Source organism: Mesoplodon densirostris, chromosome 8, assembly GCF_025265405.1.
Source record: "Mesoplodon densirostris isolate mMesDen1 chromosome 8, mMesDen1 primary haplotype, whole genome shotgun sequence".
NCBI classification, from domain to species: Eukaryota; Metazoa; Chordata; class Mammalia; order Artiodactyla; family Ziphiidae; genus Mesoplodon; species Mesoplodon densirostris.
The window spans coordinates 58592554-58616004 of record NC_082668.1 but is presented as its reverse complement, the minus strand read 5'-3'; the positions used below and the strand labels follow the sequence as shown (position 1 = coordinate 58616004).

General features: G+C 40.6%; 1 protein-coding gene and 1 non-coding gene across 2 annotated transcripts in view; one reads left to right on the top strand and one right to left on the bottom strand.

Moving 5' to 3' along the window:
- The window catches only part of THSD7B (thrombospondin type 1 domain containing 7B), an 801116-nt gene that overhangs the window by 369616 nt on the left and 408049 nt on the right, over positions 1–23451 (bottom strand). Inside the window, exons 10-11 of the mRNA XM_060106700.1 lie at positions 10294–10423; positions 5207–5310 (exon numbers count right to left, since the gene is read on the bottom strand). Of these exons, the coding sequence (XP_059962683.1) occupies positions 5207–5310; positions 10294–10423 (234 nt within the window). The remainder of the gene's footprint in view (positions 1–5206; positions 5311–10293; positions 10424–23451) is intronic.
- On the top strand, positions 8637–8709 carry TRNAE-CUC (transfer RNA glutamic acid (anticodon CUC)). Its single transcript has one exon. It is a non-coding gene; the product is annotated as a tRNA-Glu (tRNA).

Here is a 23451-nt window from a genome sequence, read left to right as displayed (position 1 = left end):
ACTTCTGTTTGGGGCAGTTTAATGGCTTAGAAATCATAAAAGGCCCTTCTAATGAAAAAGAAAAAAAAAAACACTGGATCAAATATATATCTTCTAAATGGATTGCTGGGCTGGCCCAGAGGAAAGGAACCCATAAAGCACAAAACAAAGTAAAAACTTGGGATGCAAGGTAAGCAAGAGAGACAACCTTTATCCTCAGGGTTTCTATTAAATTTTGGAGAACCAAGTTTCCACTTTCATGACTTCAAGAACTGTTATGCAGAACCTCATAAAATACCCCATACTAGAAGTGATGACCACAAAGGCTGGCCCTCAGTATAAGGGTAGACTGGAAATAGACATGCCAAGTAACATGTCTTGGCAAGGCCACTTACATGTCTACAATTTAACATTGGGTAGTGAGAGGACCAAAATCTCTTGTGAGAATTTATAATCCCAAACTGGCCTGAATTCATGCCTCCCTCTCTGATTTAAAAAGTCCTGAAATAGAAATTTAAATGGAAAGTGTTTCCAGCTAGCTCGGGCTTCCATGGGACTGAAGGGTATAAAAGCTGCCTGACCAGAATGCCCAAACAGGGGAGGAAGGGACTGAGGGTCTCCTAATTCCTTCTTCAGACTTTCCTTTGATCCTCCTGACTTCAGTATAGCCCCTTGCCTCCACCCTCCTCTGCCTGCTGTCCTAAGTCCACAACCTCTCTGGTTCTAACATCCACAGAGAATAAACCTCCAGGCTCCCACAAAAATAGCAATAGGTCGGAGCCTGACTCTGCAAGGTGAAGGGCTGGGTGTGGAGAGTGTTCACTGCTCTTTAGTCAGACTCTCAAAAGCTCCTGATTTTTCTCCCATCCCCTACACACGCACGTGCTCACACGCGCACACACAGCCTTGCCCAATTCCTTTTGCAGAGGTGGTGTCTTTCCAGAGTTGTCCAGGCCAAATCATCGTTTTTCTTCAGCCTCCACACCTTCAACTGCGCCAACACTTAGGTATGATCCTGCTCTGCAAAGTACTTTCCCTATATCTCCATCCACTTTCTACATCATACAGTATGATTGAGGTTACAGATGGCCCTAATTTACTTGAAGGTGAGCTTATTGCACTTCTTGTTTTTAGGAGCAATTTTACAAAGGGGATCTCAGTGAAGGTTACTTTTGTTACTCTTTCATGTTTTCCTTGCTGGTTTTGAAGTAATTTTAGAGAAAAGATGGGAGTAGAAATATCTTGGCTCCACTGTCTTAAAATTGGAGACCTATTCTACTGCTTTAAAAGTGTAAATTTCTCAACAAGTAAACACAAGGAATTCTCTAATGGTGGAGTCTAACTTGGGAAAAACTCAGGTATTTACTTTGCCTACTTTAAAGGACGATCTGGCCTCCAGCCAGAATCCATTTAAAATACTTCTAAGACAGAATAATTTACCGTTATAGGATAAGATTCCACATAGTTTAGGAGCAATGTCTCTGCAGAATGTACTAAATGGCTTTGAAGTGAAAACAAACCCTAATGATACTCCAGTATCACAGAGCATCAAAGTCCAGGTCACCATATAGAGTTAAGTTGTGCCCTGCACAAAGGTACCATTTTTAAAAGACTATTTATGTAGACTTTGCTGATCTAGATATTTTATAGCAACTTTGCAGCAGAAAGCAAGCACAAGTCTTATAATAACAAGATTATATTATTATAATTTTCTGACATATGGAAGTAAAATGTTTTCAGGAAGTGCTCCCTTCTTGTAAATTACAGAATCACTGTATAGCCTCCTAGCAGCCCTGAATCAAACTACCTTGCAAATCAAATTTACATTTGCAAATGTTCCCACAGGGACATCATTTCCAAGGTGTAACTATTATGGACTGAATTCTAACCCCTAAAATTCATATGCTGGAGCCCTGACCCCAAATATTAATGTACTTGGAGAAAATAAAGACGGCCAGAAGCAGGCTGCTCTAATCTGGCAAGGCCAGCAATATACTCTCACTGTCCTTCCTCGGGGGCCTATCAACTTCTAGCCCTATTTCATATATTAGTTTGCAGGGATCTGATCACTTTTCCTTCAACAACATATCACATTGGCCTTTACATTGGTGACTATCTTGATGGGACCTAGTGAGCAAGAAGAAACAACTACTCTGGACTCATTGGTAAGACATCATCATGTCAGAGAGTGGGAAATAAAAAAATTGAGAAAATTCAGTAGCCTTCGACCCCAGTGAAGTGTCTAAAGGTCCAGTGGTGTGAGGCATGTTGAGATATCCCTTCTAAGGAGAAGACAGGTTGCTACATCTGGCCCCTCCTACAACCAGAATAAAGACACAACATCTATCGTGCCTCTTCGGATTCCAGGCAACATAGTCCTCACTTGGGTGTGTATTTACTCTAGCCCATTTGCCAGGGGATCTGAAAAGCTGCTAGTTTTGAGTGGGATCCAGAAAAGAAAAGGCTCTGTAACAGCTCCAGACTGCTCTGTCACTTGGGCCACTGAATCCAGTAGATTCAATGGTGCTTGAACTGACAGTGGCAGACAGGGATGCTGCCTGGAGCCCTTGGCAGGTTCCTATAGATGAATTGCAGTTTAGGTCCTTAGGATTGTGGAGCAAAGCCCTGCCATCCTCTGCAGGTAGCTTTATTCCATTTGAGGGACAGCTACAGCCTTAGTAGAGGCTGAATGCTTAACCATGGGCTACCAGAGTTACCATGCAAACTGGATATTATCTGACCCATCAAACCACAAGGTAGGGCATACACGGCAGAACTCCATCATCAAATGGAAGTGGTATATGTGTGACTGAACCCGAGTAGGCCCTGAAGGCACAATAAGTTACATGAAGAAGCAGCCCAACTGCCCATAGTCCCCACTCCTGCTAAACTACCTTCTCTCTCCCAGCCTGCATGTATGTCCTCTTAGGGAGTCTCCCACAATCAGCTGACAGAGGAAAAGAAGACTTGGGCCTGGTTTACGGATGATTCTGCATGATATGTGGGCACAACCCCTAAATGGACAGCTGCAACACTATAGCCCTTTTCTGAGATACCCCTGAAATACAGAGGGGAAGGGAAGCCTTCCCAGTGAATAGAACTTCAAGCAGTAAACCTGGTTGTTCACTTTGCTTAGAAGGAGAAAAGGCCAGATGTGGGATTATGTACAGATCCACAGGCTGCGGCCAATGATTTTGCTGGATGGTCAAGGACTTGGAACCTGATTCGAAAATTGGTGACAAGGAAATTTAGGGAAGTGGTAAGTGGAAAGACTTTTCTGAATGGCCAAAAATGTGAACATATTTGGGTCCCATGTGAATGCTCCCTAAAATGTGACCTGGATTGAGGAGGATTTTAATAATCAAGTAGATAGGATGACCCATTCTGTGGATACCAGTCAGCCTCTGTCCTCAGCTACCCCTGCCATTGTCCAATGAGGTCATGCACAAAGTGGCCACGGTGGTAGGAAGGAAGGTTATGCACAGGCTCAGCGTCGTGGACTTCCATTTACCACGGGCGACCTGGCTACAACCACATCTGAGTGGCCAATCTGCCAGCAGCAGGGGCCAATGCTGAGTCCCCAGTATGGCGCCATTCCTCGTGGTGATCAGCCAGCTACACAGTGGCAGGTTGATTACATTGGACTATTTCCATCATGAAGGTGTAGTGTTCTGTTCTTACCAGAATAGGTTCATACTCAAATAGGATAAGGATTTGCCTTTCCTGCACACGATGCTTCTAGCAAAATTACCTCCCATCCATGGACTTACATAATGCCTTGTCCATAGTCATGGTATTCCACACAGCACTGCTTCCGATAAAGGAACTCACTTCACAGCAAGTGATGTGTGGCAATGGACCCATGCTCATTGAATTCATGGTCTTACCATGTTCCCCACCATCCTGAAGCAGCTGGCTTGATAAAATGGTGAAAAGGTCTTTTGAAGACTCATTTATAGTACCAATTAGGTGGCAATACCTAGAAGGGTCGGAAAACGTTTTCCAGAAGCATCCAATATATGGTGCTTTCTCTCCCATAGCCAGGATTCACAGGCCCAGGAGTCAAGGGTGGGAATGAGAATGGCACAACCTATTATTACCCATAGTGATCCACTAGTAAAATTTTTGCTTTCTTTTCCTCTGCAATCTTATGCTCTGCTTCCTTATAAGCGCTTATTTCCAAAGGGAGGAATGCTTCCACTAAAAACACAGCAATGATTCCATTGAACTAGAAATTAAAACTGCCACCCACCCACACTGGGTTTCTTATGCCTGTGAATCAACAAAGAAGGGAGTTACTGTGCTAGCTGGGATGACTGGTCCTGATTAATACAATAACCTATCCAACAGGAAGAAAAACAATTCTCAATATGCCTTTTAGTTGAATTATGAGACCAGCGATATGCAGTTGGTCCTACAAGGTCTGATTTTGCTACATACATCCCTTTAGTAACAGAGTGGTCAGATTTTTAAGAATAAAGCATTTCTTCTCATTCTGCACTTTGGTCTGAGTGCTCCCTGGTTGCAAACTGTCTTTTTGGTGTGTGCACAATAAACTTTTACTAATTAAAAAAAAGAATAAATAAAATGAAAAAAAGAATAAAGCACTTTTTATCAAACCTCATATCATTGGCATCTAGATTATGAATGAAACAAAACAGTGAGCAATCTGATGAGTTTCTGAGTGGTTTTCAGAGATTTCAAAATGCCACACCTTCTAGACATTGATGATAAAAGGCACTTTTACTCAGATCCAGAAGCCTATTCACAGCATCTTCCAGAAATTTTAATGGTTCCTTTCTATGTATATTACATATAAAACATACTCTAAGTATGTGTATAACGACCAGGTTTAAGTCATGATTATTATGATTAGTTAATTCATTCAACAAATATTTAATGAGCACCTAAAAAGTACAATATGTACTATTGGGTCCAATCTTGACACATCCTTCACTCCTTGACTAATATCCAACATGCATTGGCGTAGGTTAACGGCTGAGAACAGATACTTGCTTACATTGCATTAGTCCTTAGGTGCACTAGTTAGTTATGGTTAAAATATCAGCATTAACTAATGCCAAGCTTAAACTCAAACAGTAATAAATATAAATAATCCAATCCAATAAGATCACAACTTATTCAAATATAAAAAGAGGCAAGAGTTTATAAGAGCAACATAATTTTGAATTACATTTGAATAGAAAAACTTTTAAAATTCCCTTACCTCTTGTTTGCACCCCCTTTCCGCAGGTTTCACTGGTGCCCATTATTCCCTGCCTGACAGACTCTGGCACTAAGATACAGGGGCTCCATTTCTGTGGCCTCCACCTGTGATGACAAAGAATAGCAGACTAGAAATTTCACCATGACAAACATACAGAAGAAATATTTGAAATAGGTGAATTTGAAATCCAAAAACATAAAGGTAGTAATTCAATAAAAATGGATTTGAAACCAACGTCATAAAAGGGAGCTCTGGCACACACTAGGGATGGTAACAGTCCCTCTGCCCCAGATCCATGGTTAATGCAATAATTCCACTTTTTAAAATGTGGACATTTTGCACACAAAGTGGCCATAAAAAGCATAGAACAAATCTAGAAGGCTTAGCTCTTTACGAACTAAAAATTGTTTAAAGAAAAACAGTAAAAGAAAATAAAAGAGAGAAAATCCCTTTGTCCCATTGGAGCATTAGAGAATCAAGGTTTGAACACGTAAAAATTTTGGGTGCAAGCTTTCACACTTGATCTTCTGCTTCAAATTTTTCACAAGGTGTTTCCTAGGACTTTGGCGTAGCTCAAATGTCTCAATAGGTTATAGAGTAAAAGGGAGGTGGGGGGCCATGGGGACTTATCTTATGTGATAGTTCCTCTCAGGGAAGAGGAATGGATCTGTCTCTGAGGAATTACCAATATTTCTTCTCCACAGAGGAAACAGTATCTAAGGAATCCTTCTGGCTTTCCAGTGTGTGTTTCTTTTAAGGTGAACAAAACTCTACTTTTATGACCCACAGGACAGACTATGATTTAAGCCCTTAAACCTGTGTCTTCAGAATATTCCAAAAAACCCAAACTCTAAATGTAACCACAGATTCTCCTCTTTCACTAGGTATATTTTTACCCTTTTTCACATGGGCCAATACCTCTGATAAGAGAGGCTACTTCAAAAAATGAAACAGAAACATGAAGCAAAAATATTACTGACCAGTTTTGCAAGATGAAACAATTCAGAGATCTGTTGCACATCAACATGCATGCAATTAACGCTACTACATTGTATACTTAAAAATGTTTAAGATGGCAATCTCTGCTGTACAGCAAAGTGACTCAGTTTTACACATATACACATTCTTTTTTTAATATTCTTTTCCATTATGGATTAGCAAAACATTGTAAATCAACTATACTTCAATTAAAAAAAGTGAATTTAGCAAAAAAAAAAGTTTCAGATGGTAAGTTTTATGTTATGTGATTTTACCACAATAAAAAAGAAGTCTCAGCAAAAGAAAAAAATAACGTATATCAGAACATGGAGCAAACTTTCTTTGCTCAGGAAAAGTCACTTCAAAGGATTCTCTTACTCATGTGAACATAGATTCATACAGCGCGTGGAGATCACTTAGCATAGCCCGGCTTTAATCTCTGCACTCACCACCACCTCTCCCCCATCTAGACTAGGTGAGTCTCAGGTGTCTTGAACAATTGGAGGTAAGTGAGGCAGTGGTGGTGTTAAGGGACAGATAACAGACCATCTTTCAGAATCAAGCAAAGTACATTAAAATATAAAAGTAAAAAATACACATCATTGAACTCATTCAAGTGGCCTCCATAATGAGAATAACCGAAGCGCCAGGGAGAAATCAGGAAACAGGTAAATAGAAAAACCTGTCACATTTAAAGAAATCACCTATTACTTTTAAGTAGTAGAAATTTACTTTGTAGATGCATAGACGCATTAAGCATAGTTCCAAAACACAGAAACTGAAATGGTAGGGGGTTTAATTTAGCTTTTCAACTAGGACATGTCATTCACTCAGATCCCTCAAGTTCACAAAAGACTTTCTAAAGGGAGACCAAGGAATACAATCTAGCTTAAGCATGCTAAATAAAAGGAAGACATGTCCAGGACTCTCTTGCTAGACTCTTAGTTTTAGAAGGATAAGCCTGGGCTCAGAGATGTTAAGTGACATGTCTGAGATCGCACTCGTGAGGGCAGGCCAGCTGTCAGTCCTAAAGCCCTCAATGTTCAGCCACAGACTCCTGGGGACACCCTACTGCCAATTCTATACAGGGGCACATCGCCCATGCTGTCTTCCCTTTTGCTTATATCAGTCACTCCAAAATGTGCCTCAATTGCATAGATTATTTTGAATTAAAGTTACTTAAAAAATGGTTAATGTAAGAAGGACACTCTGACCTGCCCTTCCATCTCCCTGAAAGCAGGAAATAGATCTCTCCTGTGAAAGGTGCCCTCCCTACATCTGAAGGTAGAAGGACACCCTTATCCCAGAGATAGGGTATTCGGGGCTATATAAACAAACCTTGTTACTATTTAAACTTAATACCCCAAGCCCAAACTCTTTCATGTCAAGATTGAGCACCCAAAACCTACGTTTCTTCATCCTGTCAATTCTTCACAGATTTATTGTTGCTCTGTCTAAAAAGTATAAAAGTTGCCTGCTTTGGCCACTTCTAAGGTACAATTTCTATGGGACCTCCATGCATATGAATTAAAATCTGTTTCATTTTCTCCTGCTAATCTGTCTCATGTCAATTGTATTATTAGGCCAGCCACAAGAACTCAGGAAGCGTAGAGGGGGAAATTTCCCCTCTCCAACACTTACTAACTTAACATGGTGGGAAATGCTCAAACTTACAGAAAAATTTCTATAGGCATTTTGATTCTGTTTTAATTTGGTAAACATGAGAATGTCTCACCTTAATGGAATTAGAAAAAGAAGAATCAGAAGAAAATGATAAAGGTCTACATTAACTTGCCTCCCTAACAAACCAATGAGGGGAAAGCAAAATCTAAATTGGAAACATATTATGCAAAATTCAAGGATGTTTGACTAAGGGCATAGACTCACGCTGGTAACTTGGACACATGTTAAACGACGCATCAGGAGACATGATACAATCATCCCATCCATGTACAGTGGAACTGATTTCTGGGGAAAATGGCAGGAGGTCACTGATGGAAACTAGTTCAAATATGAGTGACTAAATTGAAGTGCAACACGAGAGTAAAGAGAGCGGACAATAGGAAGGAGAGCCCACTAACAGTTTCCAGGATTTTCTCTGATTATAATAGCACTGGGTTCATAAAATGTCTAAAAATATTTGATTTGGCTAATTTTTTCAATTGGCTACCTTCCCTGAGAGCTCTTCTTGCTGAGCTCAGAAGTCTCCATATTTATACATGGTACAAAAGGAGGGATATTGACGGTGTTCCCACAATGGCCCTGTGGATAATGAGCAAAAATTGGTAGTCTGGGCTTGTTCCAGTGTTTATTCACATCCTCCCCAAACTGGTCATTGGATAGAAACAATGGGAGGAAAGGATGATGCAGTTGATCATAATTTGGACTTCTTCAATGACACTCTAAGCTTTAACCAGCGGGAGGTCTTCTTAAAAAACAAAACAAGGGGAATTCCCTGGTGGTCCAGTGGTTAGGACTCTGCAGTCTCACTGCGGAGGGCCCAGGTTCAATCCCTGGTCTGGGAACTGGGATCCCGCAAGCCGCATGGCCAAAACAAAAACAAAACCTATTTTTCTGAGTAGATTAGCCCTTGAATCCCATAGCTTTAAGATACAGTTTCTTGAATAATCAAGAGAAACACTAGACATTTTTGCTAAAGGCATTTTTTTTTTTTTTTTTTTTTGCAGTACGCGGGCCTCTCACTGTTGTGGTCTCTCCTGTTGCGGAGCACAGGCTCCGGACGCGCAGGCTCAGCGGCCACGGCTCACGGGCCCAGTCGCTCCGCTGCATGTGGGATCTTCCCGGACCAGGGCACGAACCGGTGTCCCCTGCATCGGCAGGTGGACTCTCAACCACTGCACCACCAGGGAAGCCCGCTAAAGGCATTTTTAAGTGTGCTGATAACAGCGCAATTTTTTTTTTTTTTTTTTTTTTTTTTTTTTTTTTTTTTTTTTTTTGCGGTATGCGGGCCTCTCACTGTCGTGGCCTCCCCCGTTGCGGAGCACAGGCTCCGGACGCGCAGGCTCAGCGGCCATGGCTCACGGGCCCAGCCGCTCCGCGGCATATGGGATCCTCCCAGACCGGGGAACGAACCCGTATCCCCTGCATCGGCAGGCGGACTCTCAACCACTTGCGCCACCAGGGAGGCCCAACAGCGCAATTTTTAAGACCATGGTCTTGTTTTCACAAATAAGTAAAACTCAACAGTGATTGAATTTAATCCAGAAGTACTTTAAAGCAGTGTTTCAATCCAATGTTAAAAGAATGGAAGTTTATGACTAAACACACAAACCTCAGGTATTATTATTATTTTTTTTTTTGTGGTACGCGGGCCTCTCACCGCTGTGACCTCTCCCATTGCAGAGCACAGGCTCCGGATGCAAGGCTCAGCGGCCACGGCCCACGGGCCCAGCCGCCCCGCGGCACGTGGGATCCTCCCGGACCGGGGCACGAACCCATGTCCCCTGCAACGGCAGGCGGACTCTCAACCACTGCGCCACCAGGGAAGCCCTGGTATTGTTTTTATAAATAGTAATCACCAACTTGCCAAAGGGGCACATATAGATAATATATCATTTTCTTCTTCTAAAAACAAAAATATCTCCATAGGTTAAACTTTTTTCTAAGATTTCTTAAAATGTGTATATGACAAAAATTGCAAACCACAACCATTTTTGAACTAAAATACACAATTATTATAGAAGTATACATTTGTTCTTAGTTCTTGATTAAAGGCTTTAGGATGAGAACAATAGAATGAGGTAAGTTGTGAGTGTGTGTGTGTTTGCAAGTAAGGACCTCCTGAATCTCTCCGGATCCGGATCCTGAAAATTGACTGCCTGGGTGGCGGAGCTCCAGCAGCTCAGCTACAATCAAAACATGATTGTTTCTTTTTTCCCCTGTTAATTAGACTTTCATATTCTTTACTCTTTCAAAATCTATTCTAGATAAGAGGGGAAAACAGTGAGATATCTGAAGATAAACAATGCTACTACCTCTTTGTATTTCTCACTACAAGTATTTCATATAATAACCATATATTATATGAAAGGAAATAGGTCATGACTTATTCTAAGGTCTAATGATTATTTAAAAGGGTAATTAATTACCGATATATGGGGCACAATGACACATCTTCACACTCTCGCTCTTCAAATAAGGTATCTGGGCATTCTTGGCCTCCGTTGGCTGCTTCTTGGATGATAATCCTGTATCGAGACTGTTTTATTGTGGCGTTTCCTGAAGTAAAGAAAAAATAAAATTATAGTGCCCTTTTATGTGGATGCAGAAAAAAGTCCAGGGTTAGGGAGCAATTGAAAAAAGAAAAAAAAAAAAAAAGAGAAGAAATAAGAACCTGTGGAAAGACTACTTGGGAAATGAGAATAACAAGCAAAGACCAGGGATTAATACACAATCTTACTTCTATGAGGAAAACACGTCACACTTAATAATTGTAATTTCAAATCTATATGTTCTAATATGTGAAGACTGTTTCCCACTGTCTTAATATATTTTAAATTAATCAGGATCTATATTACGTTTGGCATAAAAGTTCTATGGCATAATCTGAGAAACTCCAGAAATGCTCTTTAATCTCAAAACAACAGCTCAGGGGGCTAATATTTTACTATTAGCAATTCACTCCCTCAGGGGGGACACTTCCTTCTTTAGGCTACTTTTTACTCTGCAAATACCCTTATTAAAATTAATACATTAGTAGCATATTTATTTATAGGTATTAGTTTATTTGATTTCTTATTCCTCATAACCTGAGATAATATGGGTATAACTGGAATTTAGAGAAGAGGCACTAAAATTATGACAGAACGAAACATAGACATATGTCTTGCTGGTGATTCTGCTGAGCTGCAGAAGTGGTAACAGGCGCCTCGATAAAAAGACAGGTGATGTTCACTTTAACATGGGAGGGCATTCATTTCATAATCTTTAGATGCCTTCTAGTCAACAGCAACTACCAAAATCAATGATGCTGTTTAGCAGCTATTTTAATTACCATGTGTAAGATATTGCACTTGATACGCAGATACAAATTCTTGAACTTACAATTAAACAGAAAGAAGAGGGGGGCAGATAGATACGCAACTAGTTATGAGACGCTGTAGAGTAAAAAGCTTCAGACAGTGGTACAGTGTCAGGACAGTATAGAAGAAAATGTAATCATTTTTAACTCTGGAAATCTAAGGCAGCTCCTTGGAGAAGGCAGATTTTATTCTGGCACTTGAGGGCTAAGTAGAAAAAAAATTTTTTTTCAGAAAGAGAAAGACAAATACTGAATGATATCACTTTATGTGGAATATAAAATATGACACAAATGAACTTTTATGAAACAGAAACATACTCACAGACATAGAGAAGAGATTTGTGGTTACTAAAGGGGGACTGGGGGGAGGGAAGGATTGGGAGTTTGGGATTAACAGATGTAAGCTCTTGTATATAGAATGGATAAACAAGGCCCTACTGTATAGCATAGGGAACTATATTCAACATTCTGTGATAAACCGTAATGGAAAAGAATATATTAAAAAAAAGAATGTATATATATGTACAACCAAATCACTTTGCTGTACAGCAGAAATTAACACAACCATATTTCAATTAAAAAAAGAAAAAAAAATTTTAAAGCCTGAAGCCATTTCAGGTCAAGGGAACAGTTTGAGAAAAGGCACTAAGATAAAAGGGTGCATGGACTTTACAGAGAAAGACACATAATTGCATTCAGGAGGAAGATGTGTGTGTGTGTGTGTGTGTGTGTGTGTGTGTAAGGCTTGTGGGCCAGTGCTTCTAGGGGCTGGGGGAGAATCACAGAGAGGGTTATAAAGAATGGAGAGAAGGGGAAGCATAGGAGAAAACTGAAAAAAATTTTAGGTTTAAGACAGATAACGGGGACTTCCCTGGTGGCACAGTGGTTAAGAATCCACCTAGGGGACACAGGTTCAATCCCTGGTCTGGGAAGATCCCACATGCCAAGCAGCAACTAAACCCGCGAGCCACAACTACTGAAGCCCGTGTGCCTAGAGCCTGTGCTCCACAACAAGAGAAGCCACCACAATGAGAAGCCCACGCACCACAATGAAGAGTAGCCCCTGCTCACCACAGATAGAGAAAGCCCGCACACAGCAACAAAGACCCAATGCAGCCAAAATAAATTAAAATAAATTAATAAAAAAAAGAACCTAGGAGACTTATACCAAAAAAAAAAAAAAAAGACAGATAATGGACATAACCATATAAAGAAGAAAATCTCTAGAAAGCCAGTACACTAAGTGAAGCAAAACAAAAGGACAAAAAAGGAGCTTTTATTAATATTATATATTCACATGGTTTCTAAAAAATTGTAGCACAAAAAGACTTACTATAGTGAGAAGCAACTGACCTATAACCCATTCCCTGTCCTCCTCCTCCCAGAACACTCTGAACTCTTTCTGTATTTAGTTCTTCTGTGGTTACCTCCAAATCTATAAATAATATGTTCATGTCATCGCTTCTCATTTTATTAACTTTAGACATCTATTGATTTTCTGCTATAACTGATGAGTATTTACTCTGCACCATCTTTCAATTTTTTATAATTGTATCGCTATTTTTATGCCTCTCCCAGTTATTTAAAGGCTTTAAATAACCTGTATTTTTTTCCATCCCACTCCTCATTCCCGTCCTCCATCAGATCAGTCAGCAGGGTTCTAAAGAGTCTTCCTGGGTAGACGAGCTTCCTCGTCTATTGCCACCCACTTCCTGCTAAGTTAGGTCCTGGCTTCCCATGCTGCATCGCCAGTTTCTCTGCTCTTCAGTCTTTGTCCACTGAATCTTTCATAAATGAGTTTAGATCTCTCACCCACTGGTGGTCCTCTCCTTTTGTTTTCGACAAGGAACTGGGGCTTTTAAAATTCATTTCTACCACTTTAAGAGATTATGAAAAGGGGAGACCAACACACTTGTATATTTCATGATCCTGAACTGAGTTAAGGAGATGCATGGGGTCTTTTCCATTTACTTCAGTTTTTTGGCTCTTCTTTAACTTGCTTTGTACCAAGAGATCTGACTATAGAAGGTATGTATTAGTGGCCACCTTGTGCATTGGCTTCTGGTTGGCTTTGGCCCTAAGTGATTTGGGGCACATAGTGGAAGGAAAAAAAGTTGATAAAAGGAGGGAGAAGGAGAAAGAGAGAGACAGAGACAGAGACAGAGAGAAAGAGAGAGAGAGAGAGAGAGACAAAGAGAGAGATATCAGGGTATTTATTCCTCCAGATCTCATCCTCTGAATCAACTCACAAAGCCACAGTTCCTATGGAGTGGTGCTCTCCTGGAGCTACTTTCTCTGAGTTCTTCTAACTGCTCCTACCTGTATCAACTTTCAGGCTCCCAACTTTCCCTAGCAAGGTACTGTCAGTTTACATTAACCCCATCCACTCCTTTGTAAACAGTTCCTTCATTGAATTTTCCCCAGTTACCCCATATGAGTGGGCCACTGATTTCCTGCCAAGACATGCTTATAAAGTCAAAGGAGAGTTGCTACTATTTGACAGAGAGGAATGGTATAAGTGGCCCCTTTTAAATGTAGTTAAAGCCCAGTGAGGACTATGGAAAAAGAAGCTTAAGAAGAAAGAAAAAGTGTAATTAAAACAGTTCTGTATAATAATATATTAATACAATCTATCTTAATATGGGTGGGGACAATCCAGATAAATAATTGTGCCTTTAGGAAAAAGAAAAAGTCTCTTCCACCACTGTCAAATAATTCCAATTACACTGTACTTACTCTGAAAATTATTGTTTACCCTCAGTTGTATACATGAATATGTGTGTGTGTGTGTGTGTGTGTTTTGTCCAAGTGTTATCTTAGGAGACCGGAAATAAAGATTGAAGACAATAGGAAAAATTAAAGGGTTGACTTTACGCCACATTGAGAGAGAGCATGGATCAATGCCTCTCCCTTCACAGGGCATGCACAAGCGTGAACACACACACACACACCACACACAGTGAACACTCACACATAGAGGTATTCTATTTATGGTGTAATCCCAGATCAAATAATTCACAGTTTCGGAAAAATAGCTGCATTGATTATCATGCCCTGTAGATGTTCAGGTGAAGGCTGAGAAGGGTGGGTTCTATGGGCAAAACAAACTTTTAGAAATGAGCTCAGGTTTTTTAAAGAGAAAACTGATTGGCACTGTACAGCAATTAAGAAATATTTATGTGTCTTTGAAGAGAGAGAGAAACAAGGGAGGATCCTGATGAAGGGAAACGCCAACAGGATCTGGGAGACACCTGTTAAGAGTTTCTAAGTGAAAGTGTGTCTGTTTCCTTTGCCTTGAACATTGGAATGGTCATATTCAGCATTCAGGTTTTTGCTTTGTTTTGTTTTGTTTTTTTAACATCTTTATTGGAGTATAATTGCTTTACAATGGTGTGTTAGTTTCTGCTTTATAACAAACTGAATCAGTTACACATATACATATGTCCCCATATCCCCTCCCTCTTGCGTCTCCCTCCCTCCCACCCTCCCTATCCCACCCCTCTAGGTGGTCAAAAAACACCAAGCTGATCTCCCGGTGCTATGCGGCTGCTTCCCACTAGCTATCTATTTTACGTTGGGTAGTGTATATACGTCCATGCCACTCTCTCACTTTGTCACAGCTTACCTTCCGCCTCCCCATATCCTCAAGTCCATTCTCTAGTAGGTCTGTGTCTTTATTCCTGTCTTACCCCTATGTTCTTCATGACAATTTTTTTCTTAGGTTCCATATATATGTGTTAGCATACTGTATTTGTTTTTCTCTTTCTGACTTACTTCACTCTGTATGAGAGACTCTAGGTCCATCCACCTCACTACAAATAACTCAATTTCATTTCTTTTTATGGCTGAGTAATATTCCATTGTATATATGTGCCACATCTTCTTTATCCATTCATCTGATGATGGACACTTAGGTTGTTTCCATCTCCTGGCTATTGAAAATAGAGCTGCAATGAACATTTTGGTACATGACTTTTTGAATTATGGTTTTCTCAGGGTATACGCCCAGTAGTGGGATTGCTGGGTCGTATGGTAGTTCTATGTGTAGTTTTTTAAGGAACCTCCATACTGTTCTCCATAGTGGCTGTATCAATTTACATTGCCACCAACAGTGCAAGAGTGTTCCCTTTTCTCCACACCCTCTCCAGCATTTACTATTTCTAGATTTTTTGATGATGGCCATTCTGACTGGTGTGAGATGATATCTCATTGTAGTTTTGATTTGCATTTTTCTAATGATTAATGACATTGAGCATTCTTTCATGTCTTTGCTGGCAATCTGTATATCTTCTTTGGAGAAATGTCTATTTAGGTGTTCTGCCCATTTTTGGATTGGGTTGTTCGATTTTTTGCTATTGAGCTGCATGAGCTGCTTGTAAATTTTGGAGATTAATCCTTTGTCAGTTGCTTCACTTGCAAATATTTTCTCCCATTCTGAGGGTTGTCTTTTGGTCTTCTTTATGGTTTCCTTTGCTGTGCAAAAGCTCTTAAATTTCATTAGGTCCCATTTGTTTAGTTTTGTTTTTATTTCTATTTCTCCAGGAGGTGGGTCAAAAAGGATCTTGGTGTGATTTATGTCATAGAGTGTTCTGCCTATGTTTTCCTCTAAGAGTTTGATAGTGTCTGGTCTTAATTTAGGTCTTTAATCCATTTTGAGTCTATTTTTGCGTATGGGGTCAGGGAGTGTTCCAATTTCATACTTTTACATGTACCTGTCCAGCTTTCCCAGCACCACTTACTGAAGAGGCTCTCTTTTCTCCACTGTATATTCTTGTCTCCTTTATCAAAGATAAGGTGACCATATGTGCGTGGGTTTATCTCTGGGCTTTCTATCCTGTTCCATTGATCTATATTTCTGTTTTAGTGCCAGTACCATACTGTCTTGATTACTGTAGCACTGTAGTATAGTCTGACGTCAGGGAGCCTGATTCCTCCAGCTCCATTTTTCGGTCTCAAGATTGCTTTGGCTATTAGGGGTCTTCTGTGTTTCCATACAAATTGTGAAATTTTTTGTTCTACATCTGTGAAAAATGCCAGTGGTAGTTTGATAGGGATTGCATTGAATCTGTAGATTGCTTTGGATAGTAGAGTCATTTTCACAATGTTGATTCTTCCAATCCAAGAAGATGGTATATCTCTCCATCTATTTGTATCATCTTTAATTTCTTTCATCAGTGTCTTACAATTTTCTGCATACAGGTCTTTTGTCTCCTTAGGTAGGTTTATTCCTAGATATTTTATTCTTTTTGTTGCAATGGTAAATGGGAGTGTTTCCTTAATTTAACTTTCAGATTTTTCATTAGTGTATAGGAATGCCAGAGATTTCTGTGCATTAATGTTGTATCCTGGTACTTTACCAAATTCATTGATTAGCTCTAGTAGTTTTCTGGTAGCATCTTTAGGATTCTCTATGTATAGTATCATGTCATCTGCAAACAGTGACAGATTTACTTCTTTTCTGATTTGGATTCCGTTTATTTCTTTTTCTTCTCTGATTGCTGTGGATAAAACTTTCAAAACTATGTTGAATAATAATGGTGAGAGTGGGCAATGTTGTCTTGTTCCTGATCTTAGTGGAAATGGTTTCAATTTTTCACCACTGAGGATGATGTTGGCTGTGGGTTTGTCATATATGGCCTTTATTACGTTGAGGAAAGTTCCCTCTATGCCTAATTTCTGCAGGGTTTTCATCATGAATGTGTGCTGAATTTTGTCGAAAGCTTTCCCTGCATCTATTGAGATGATCATATGGTTTTTCTCCATCAGCTTGTTAATATGGTGTATCACATTTATTGATTTGCACATATTGAAGAATCCTTGCATTCCTGGAATAAACCCCACTTGATCATGGAGTATGAACCTTTTTATGTGCTGTTGAATTCTATTTGCTAGTATTTTGTTGAGGATTTTTGCATCTATATTCATCAGTGATATTGGCCTGTAGTTTTCTTTCTTTGTGACATCGTTGTCTGGTTTTGGTATCAGGGTGATGGTGGCCTCATAGAATGAGTTTGGCAGTATTCCTCCCTCTGCTATATTTTGGAAGAGTTTGAGAAGGATAGGTGTTAGCTCTTCTCTAAATGTTTGATAGAATTCGCCTGTGAAGCCCTCTGGTCCTGGGCTTTTGTTTGTTGGTAGATTTTTAATCACAGTTTCAATTTCAGTGCTTGTGACTGGTCTGTTCATATTTTCTATTTCTTCCTGGCTCGGTTTCGGCAGGTTGTGTATTTCTAACAATTTGTCCATTTCTTCCAGGTTGTCCATTTTATTAGCATAGAGTTGCTGTTAGTAATCTCTCATGATCCTTTGTATTTCTGCAGTGTCAGTTGTTACTTCTCCTTTTTCATTTCTAATTCTATTGATTTGAGTCTTCTCCCATTTCCTTCATGAGTCTGGCTAATGGTTTATCAATTTTGTTTATCTTCTCAAATAACCAGCTTTTTGTTTTATTGATCTTAGCTATCATTTCCTTCATTTCTTTTTTCATTTATTTCTGATCTGATTTGTATGATTTCTTTCCTTCTGCTAACTTTGGGGGTTTTTTGTTCTTCTTTCTCTGATTGCTGTAGGTGCAAGGTTAGGTTTATTTGAGATGTTTCCTGTTTCTTGATTTAGGATTATATTGGTATAAACTTCCCTCTTAGAACAGCTTTTGCTGCATCCCATAGGTTTTGGGTCATCGTGTCTTCACTGTCATTTGTTTCTAGGTATTTTTTGATTTCCTCTTTGATTTGTTCAGTGATCACTTCATTATTAAGTAGTGTATTGTTGAGCCTTCATGTTTTTGTATTTTTTACAAATCTTTTCCTGTAATTGATATCTAGTCTCATAGCGTTGTTGTCAGAAGAGATACTTGATACGATTTCAATTTTCTTAAATTTACCAAGGCTTGATTTGTGACCCAAGATATGATCTATCCTGGAGAACGTTCCATGAGCACTTGAGAAAAATGGGTATTCTGTTGTTTTTGGATGGAATATCCTATAAATATCAATTAAGTCTATCTTGTTTAATGTATCATTTAAAGCTTGTGTTTTCTTATTTATTTTCATTTTGGATGATCTGTCCATTGGTGAAAGTGGGGTGTTAAAGTCCCCTACTATGAGTGTGTTACTGTCAATTTCCACTTTTATGGCTGTTAGTATTTGCCTTATGTATTGAGGTGCTCTTATGCTGGGTGTGCAAATATTTACAATTGTTATATCTTCTTCTTGGATCGATCCCTTGATCATTATGTAGTGTCCTTCTTTGTCTCTTCTAATAGTCTTTATTTTAAAGTCTATTTTGTCTGATATGAGAATTGCTACTCCAGCTTTCTTCTGATTTCTTTTGATTTCCATTTGCATGGAATATCTTTTTCCATCCCCACACAGCAGTCTGTATGTGTCCCTAGGCCTGAAGTGGGTCTCTCGTAGACAGCATATATACGGGTCTTGTTTTTGTATCCACTCAGCCAGTCTGTGTCTTTTGGTGGGAGCATTTAATCCACTTACATTTAAGGTAATTATTGATATGTATGTTCCTATTCCCATTTTCTTAATTGTTTTGGGTTTATTATTGTAGGTCTTTTCCTTCTCTTGTATTTCTTGCCTAGAGAAGTTCCTTTAGCATTTGTTGTAAAGCTGGTTTGGTGGTGCTGAACTCTCTCAGCTTTTACTTGTCTGTAAAGGTTTTAATTTCTCCATCAAATCTGAATGAGATCCTTGCTGGGTAGAGTAATCTTGGTTGTAGGTTTTTCTTCTTCATCATTTTAAATATGTCCTGCCACTCCCTTCTGGCTTGCAGAGTTTCTGCTGAAAGATCAGCTGTTAATGTTATGGGGATTCCTTTGTGTGTTACTTGTTGTTTTTCCCTTGCTGCTTTTAATATGTTTTCTTTGTATGTAATTTTTGATACTTTGATTAATATGTGTCTTGGCATGTTTCTCCTTGGATTTATCCTGTATGGGACTCTCTGTGCTTCCTGGACTTGGTTAACTCTTTCCTTTCCCATATTAGGGAAGCTTTCAACTATAATCTCTTCAAATATTTTCTCAGTCCCTTTCTTTTTCTCCTTTTTCTGGGAACCCTATAATTCAAATGTTGGTGTGTTTAATGTTGTCCCAGAGGTCTCTGAGACTGTCCTCAGTTCTTCTCATTCTTTTTTCTTTATTCTGCTCTGCAGTAGTTATTTCCACTATTTTATCTTCCAGGTCACTTATGCGTTTTTCTGACTCAGTTATTCTGCTATTGACCCCTTCTAGAGTATTTTTTTTTTTTTTTTTTTTGTGGTATGCTGGCCTCTCACTGTTGTGGCCTCCCCCATTGCGGAGCACAGGCTCCGGACGCGCAGGCTCCGGACGCGCAGGCTCAGCGGCCATGGCTCACGGGCCCAGCCACTCCGCGGCATATGGGATCCTCCCAGACCGGGGCACGAACCCGTATCCCCTGCATCGGCAGGCGGACTCTCAACCACTTGCGCCACCAGGGAGGCCCTAGAGTATTTTTAATTTCATTTATTGTGCTGTTCATCATTGCTTGTTTTCCTCTTTAGTACTTCTAGGTCCTTGTTAACTGTTTCTTGCATTTTGTCTATTCTATTTCCACAATTTTGGCTCATCTTTACTATCATTATTCTGAATGCTTTTTCAGGTAGACTACCTATTTCCTCTTCATTTGTTAGGTCTGGTGGGTTTTTACCTTGCTCCTTCATCTGCTGTGTGTTTTTCTGTCTTTTATTTTGCTTATCTTACTGTGTTTGGTGTCTCCTTTTTGCAGGCTGCAGGTTCGTAGTTCCCGTTGTTTTTGGTGTCCGTCCCCAGTGGCTAAGGTTGGTTCAGTGGGTTGTGTAGGCTTCCTGGTGGACGAGACTAGTGCCTGTGTTCTGGTGGATAAGGCTGGATTCTGTCTTTCTGGTGGGCAGGTCCACGTCTGGTGGTGTGTTTTGAGGTGTCTGTGGCCTTAGTATGATTTTAGGCAGCCTCTTTGCTAATGGGTGGGGTTGTGTTCCTGTCTTGCTAGTTGTTTGGCACAGGGTGTCCAGCACTGTAGCTTGCTGGTCGTTGAATGAAGCTGGGTCTTGGTGTTGAGATGGAGATCTCTGGGAGATTTTCACTGTTTGATATTACGTGGAGCCGGGAGGTCTCTTGTGGACCCGTGTCCTGAATTTGGCTCTCCCACCTCAGAGGCACAGCACTCACTCCTGGCTGGAGCACCAAGAGCCTTTCATCCACATGACTCAGAATAAAAGGGAAAATAAGGAAAGAAAGAAAGAGGATAAAATAAAATAAAATACAGTAAAATATAATAAAGTTATTAAAATAAAAAACTATTAAGAAAAAAATTTTTCAAAGTAAAAACAAACAAACAAACAAAAAACCGGACAGACAGCTCCCTAGGACAAATGGTGGAAGCAAAGCTATACAGACAAAATCACACAGAGAAGCATATACACACACACTCACAAAAAGAGAAAAAGGGGAAAAAATAATATACCTTTGCTCCCAAAGCCCACCTCCTCAATTTGGGATGATTCGTTGTCTATTCAGGTATTCCACAGATGCAGCGTACATCAAGGTGATTGTGGAGCTTTAATCCGCTGATTCTGAGGCTGCTGGGAGAGATTTCCCTTTCTCTTCTTTGTTCGCACAGCTCCCGGGGTTCAGCTTTGGATTTGGACCCACCTCTGCGTGTAGGTTCCCTGAGGGCGTCTGTTCTTTGCTCAGACAGGACGGGGTTAAAGGAGCCGCTGATTCCAGGGCTCTGGTTCACTCAGGCCACCGGGAGGGAGGAGCACGGAGTGCGGGGCGAGCCTGCGGCGGCAGAGGCCACCGTGACGTTGCAGCAGCGTGAGGCGCGCCATGTGTTCTCCCGGGGAAGTTGTCGCTGGATCACGGGACCCTGGCAGTGGCGGGCTGCACAGGCTCCCCGGAAGGGAGGTGTGGAGAGTGACCTGTGCTCGCACACAGGCTTCTTGGTGGCGGCAGCAGCAACCTTAGCTTCCCACGCCCGTCTCTGGGGTCCGCGCTGTTAGCCGCGGCTCGTGCCCATCTGTGGAGGTTCTTTAAAAGGCGCTCTTAATTCCCTCTCCTCGCACACCAAGAAACAAAGAGGCAAGAAAAAGTCTCTTGCCTCTTCGGCAGCTCCAGACTTTTCCCCGGACTCCCTCCCTGCGCTCCGACCGAAGCCCGAGCCTCAGCTCCCAGCTCCGCCCGCCTTAGCGGGTGAGCAGACAAGCCTCTCAGGCTGGTGAGTGCCGGTCGGCATGGATCCTCTGTGCGGGAATCTCTCCGCTTTGCCCTCCGCACCCCGTTGCTGCGCTCTCCTCCGTGGCCCTGAAGTTTTCCCCCTCCGCCACCTGCAGTCTCCGCCCGCGAAGGGGCTTCCTAGTGTGTGGAAACCTTTCCTCCTTCACGGCTCCCTCCCACTGGTGCAGGTCCCGTCCCTATCCTTTTGTTTCTGTTTATTTTTTCTTTTGCCCTACCCAGGTACGTGGCGGGGGGGGGGGGGGGGCGGTTCTTGCCTTTTGGAAGGTCTGAGGTCTTCTGCCAGCGTTCAGTAGGTGTTCTGTAGGAGTTGTTCCACGTATAGACGTATTTCTGATATATCTGTGGGGAGGAAGGCGATCTCCGCGTCTTACTCTTCCGCCATCTTCTCAAATCTCCCAGCATTCAGTTTTAAAGGGATTTTCCCCCTTGCTATGATGTAAAGTGCCTCAAATTATGACCAAACCTATAGCAGAGTTGGTTTCACACAACAGACATGGTTTAGCAGGTGTCATAGGAAACTCAAGGGCATGCAGCCTCTACACTTGGGATGAAGTAGCCAATATAGTCTTCTCACATCTGTATTGTTGTTTTAATTTTTTGGCTGCACTGCATGGCATCTGGCATCATAGTTCTCCGACCAGGGATCGAACCCATGCCCCCCGAATTGGAAGTGTGGATTCTTAACCACTAGGGAAGTCCACTAGGACCACCAGGGAAGTCCCTTCTCACACCTGTATTTTGAAACCAGCATGAGGGCAGCAGGTTTGTATCAATCAAAGTAGGACAATCATTCCAGAAATCTGAGAATTAATTAGCAAGAAAGGAAGTGGATGCCCATGATAGCACCCAACATCATGGTTTGAAGCAGACAAGAGAGGATGAGCAAAAGGCCAAGTAAAAGCTCTCAGGAAGCGATGTCAATGTCTCCCTTTCCTTTGAATACACAAGAAGGAAATGATTTCTGGGAAGTAATACAGAGAGGCAAAGACCATGGCTTTGCAGGTGGAAAACATTTGTATTACATATGTATCTAAAAAGTATTAGAAATTTCCTGGAATTATCATCTTAATCTATATCAGATCCACTTCTAGGCATTTTGCATATACTCTCTCATTTTATTATTACAACACTTTATGAGGTTGGTATTATTACTATTGTTGTTTTTATTATTATCATTATTATTGTCACGATACCCATTTTGCAGATATGACAATAGAGGGTAGAAGAGGTAAATAATTTCCACAAAATCACCTACCTAGGATTAAAATCTCATTAAATAGACATCAAAACCCATGATTTTTCTATAAAAGAGACTTTATAGTAAGATGAAGAGAAAGAAAGGGGCATTCCAAGTAGAAGTTCACATCACAGGTTCTTTGTTATTCCCAAGGGATACCTTTTCTTTTCTAATCGATTCTTCAACAGTACCCTGTTGGCAGAAGGCTTCAAGTATCAATAAAAGCAATGTTTGCAGGGCTTTGTGAGTGATGCTTTCAACCTCATTATGAAAAGTAACAATAAATTGAAGTGGCTGTTCGCAAACATAAACAGCCGCTCAAGCATGATTACGTCTAATAAACAAGTAGTCTACATTCAATTTTAATTTATGCATATTTATCATTAATAAGTCATCAGGCATAATTAAACTTAAGTTATTAATTATAGTCAAACGAAGTTAACATTTAGAAAAGATGGCAACTTAAAGATCAAGAGCCATATTTCATAAAGGAAATATATAAGTGGGCTACAAACATTGAGGGATATTTATAGATTCTCTGTGAAGTCTTTCCCAGAAAGATGGTAGCCAAGGTGGAGGAAACGGTGCATAAAGAGTACCTCTGGGTGTTCACAGCCAGGTAAGCTGGAACACATTACACTGAATTGAAGAGTCATGGGTGTTGAGCCCTGATACCAGGGTTATTCAGTCAATGATTTGAAGTAAAGAACTGAACCTCTAAATTTCCAATTGATTTGAAATGT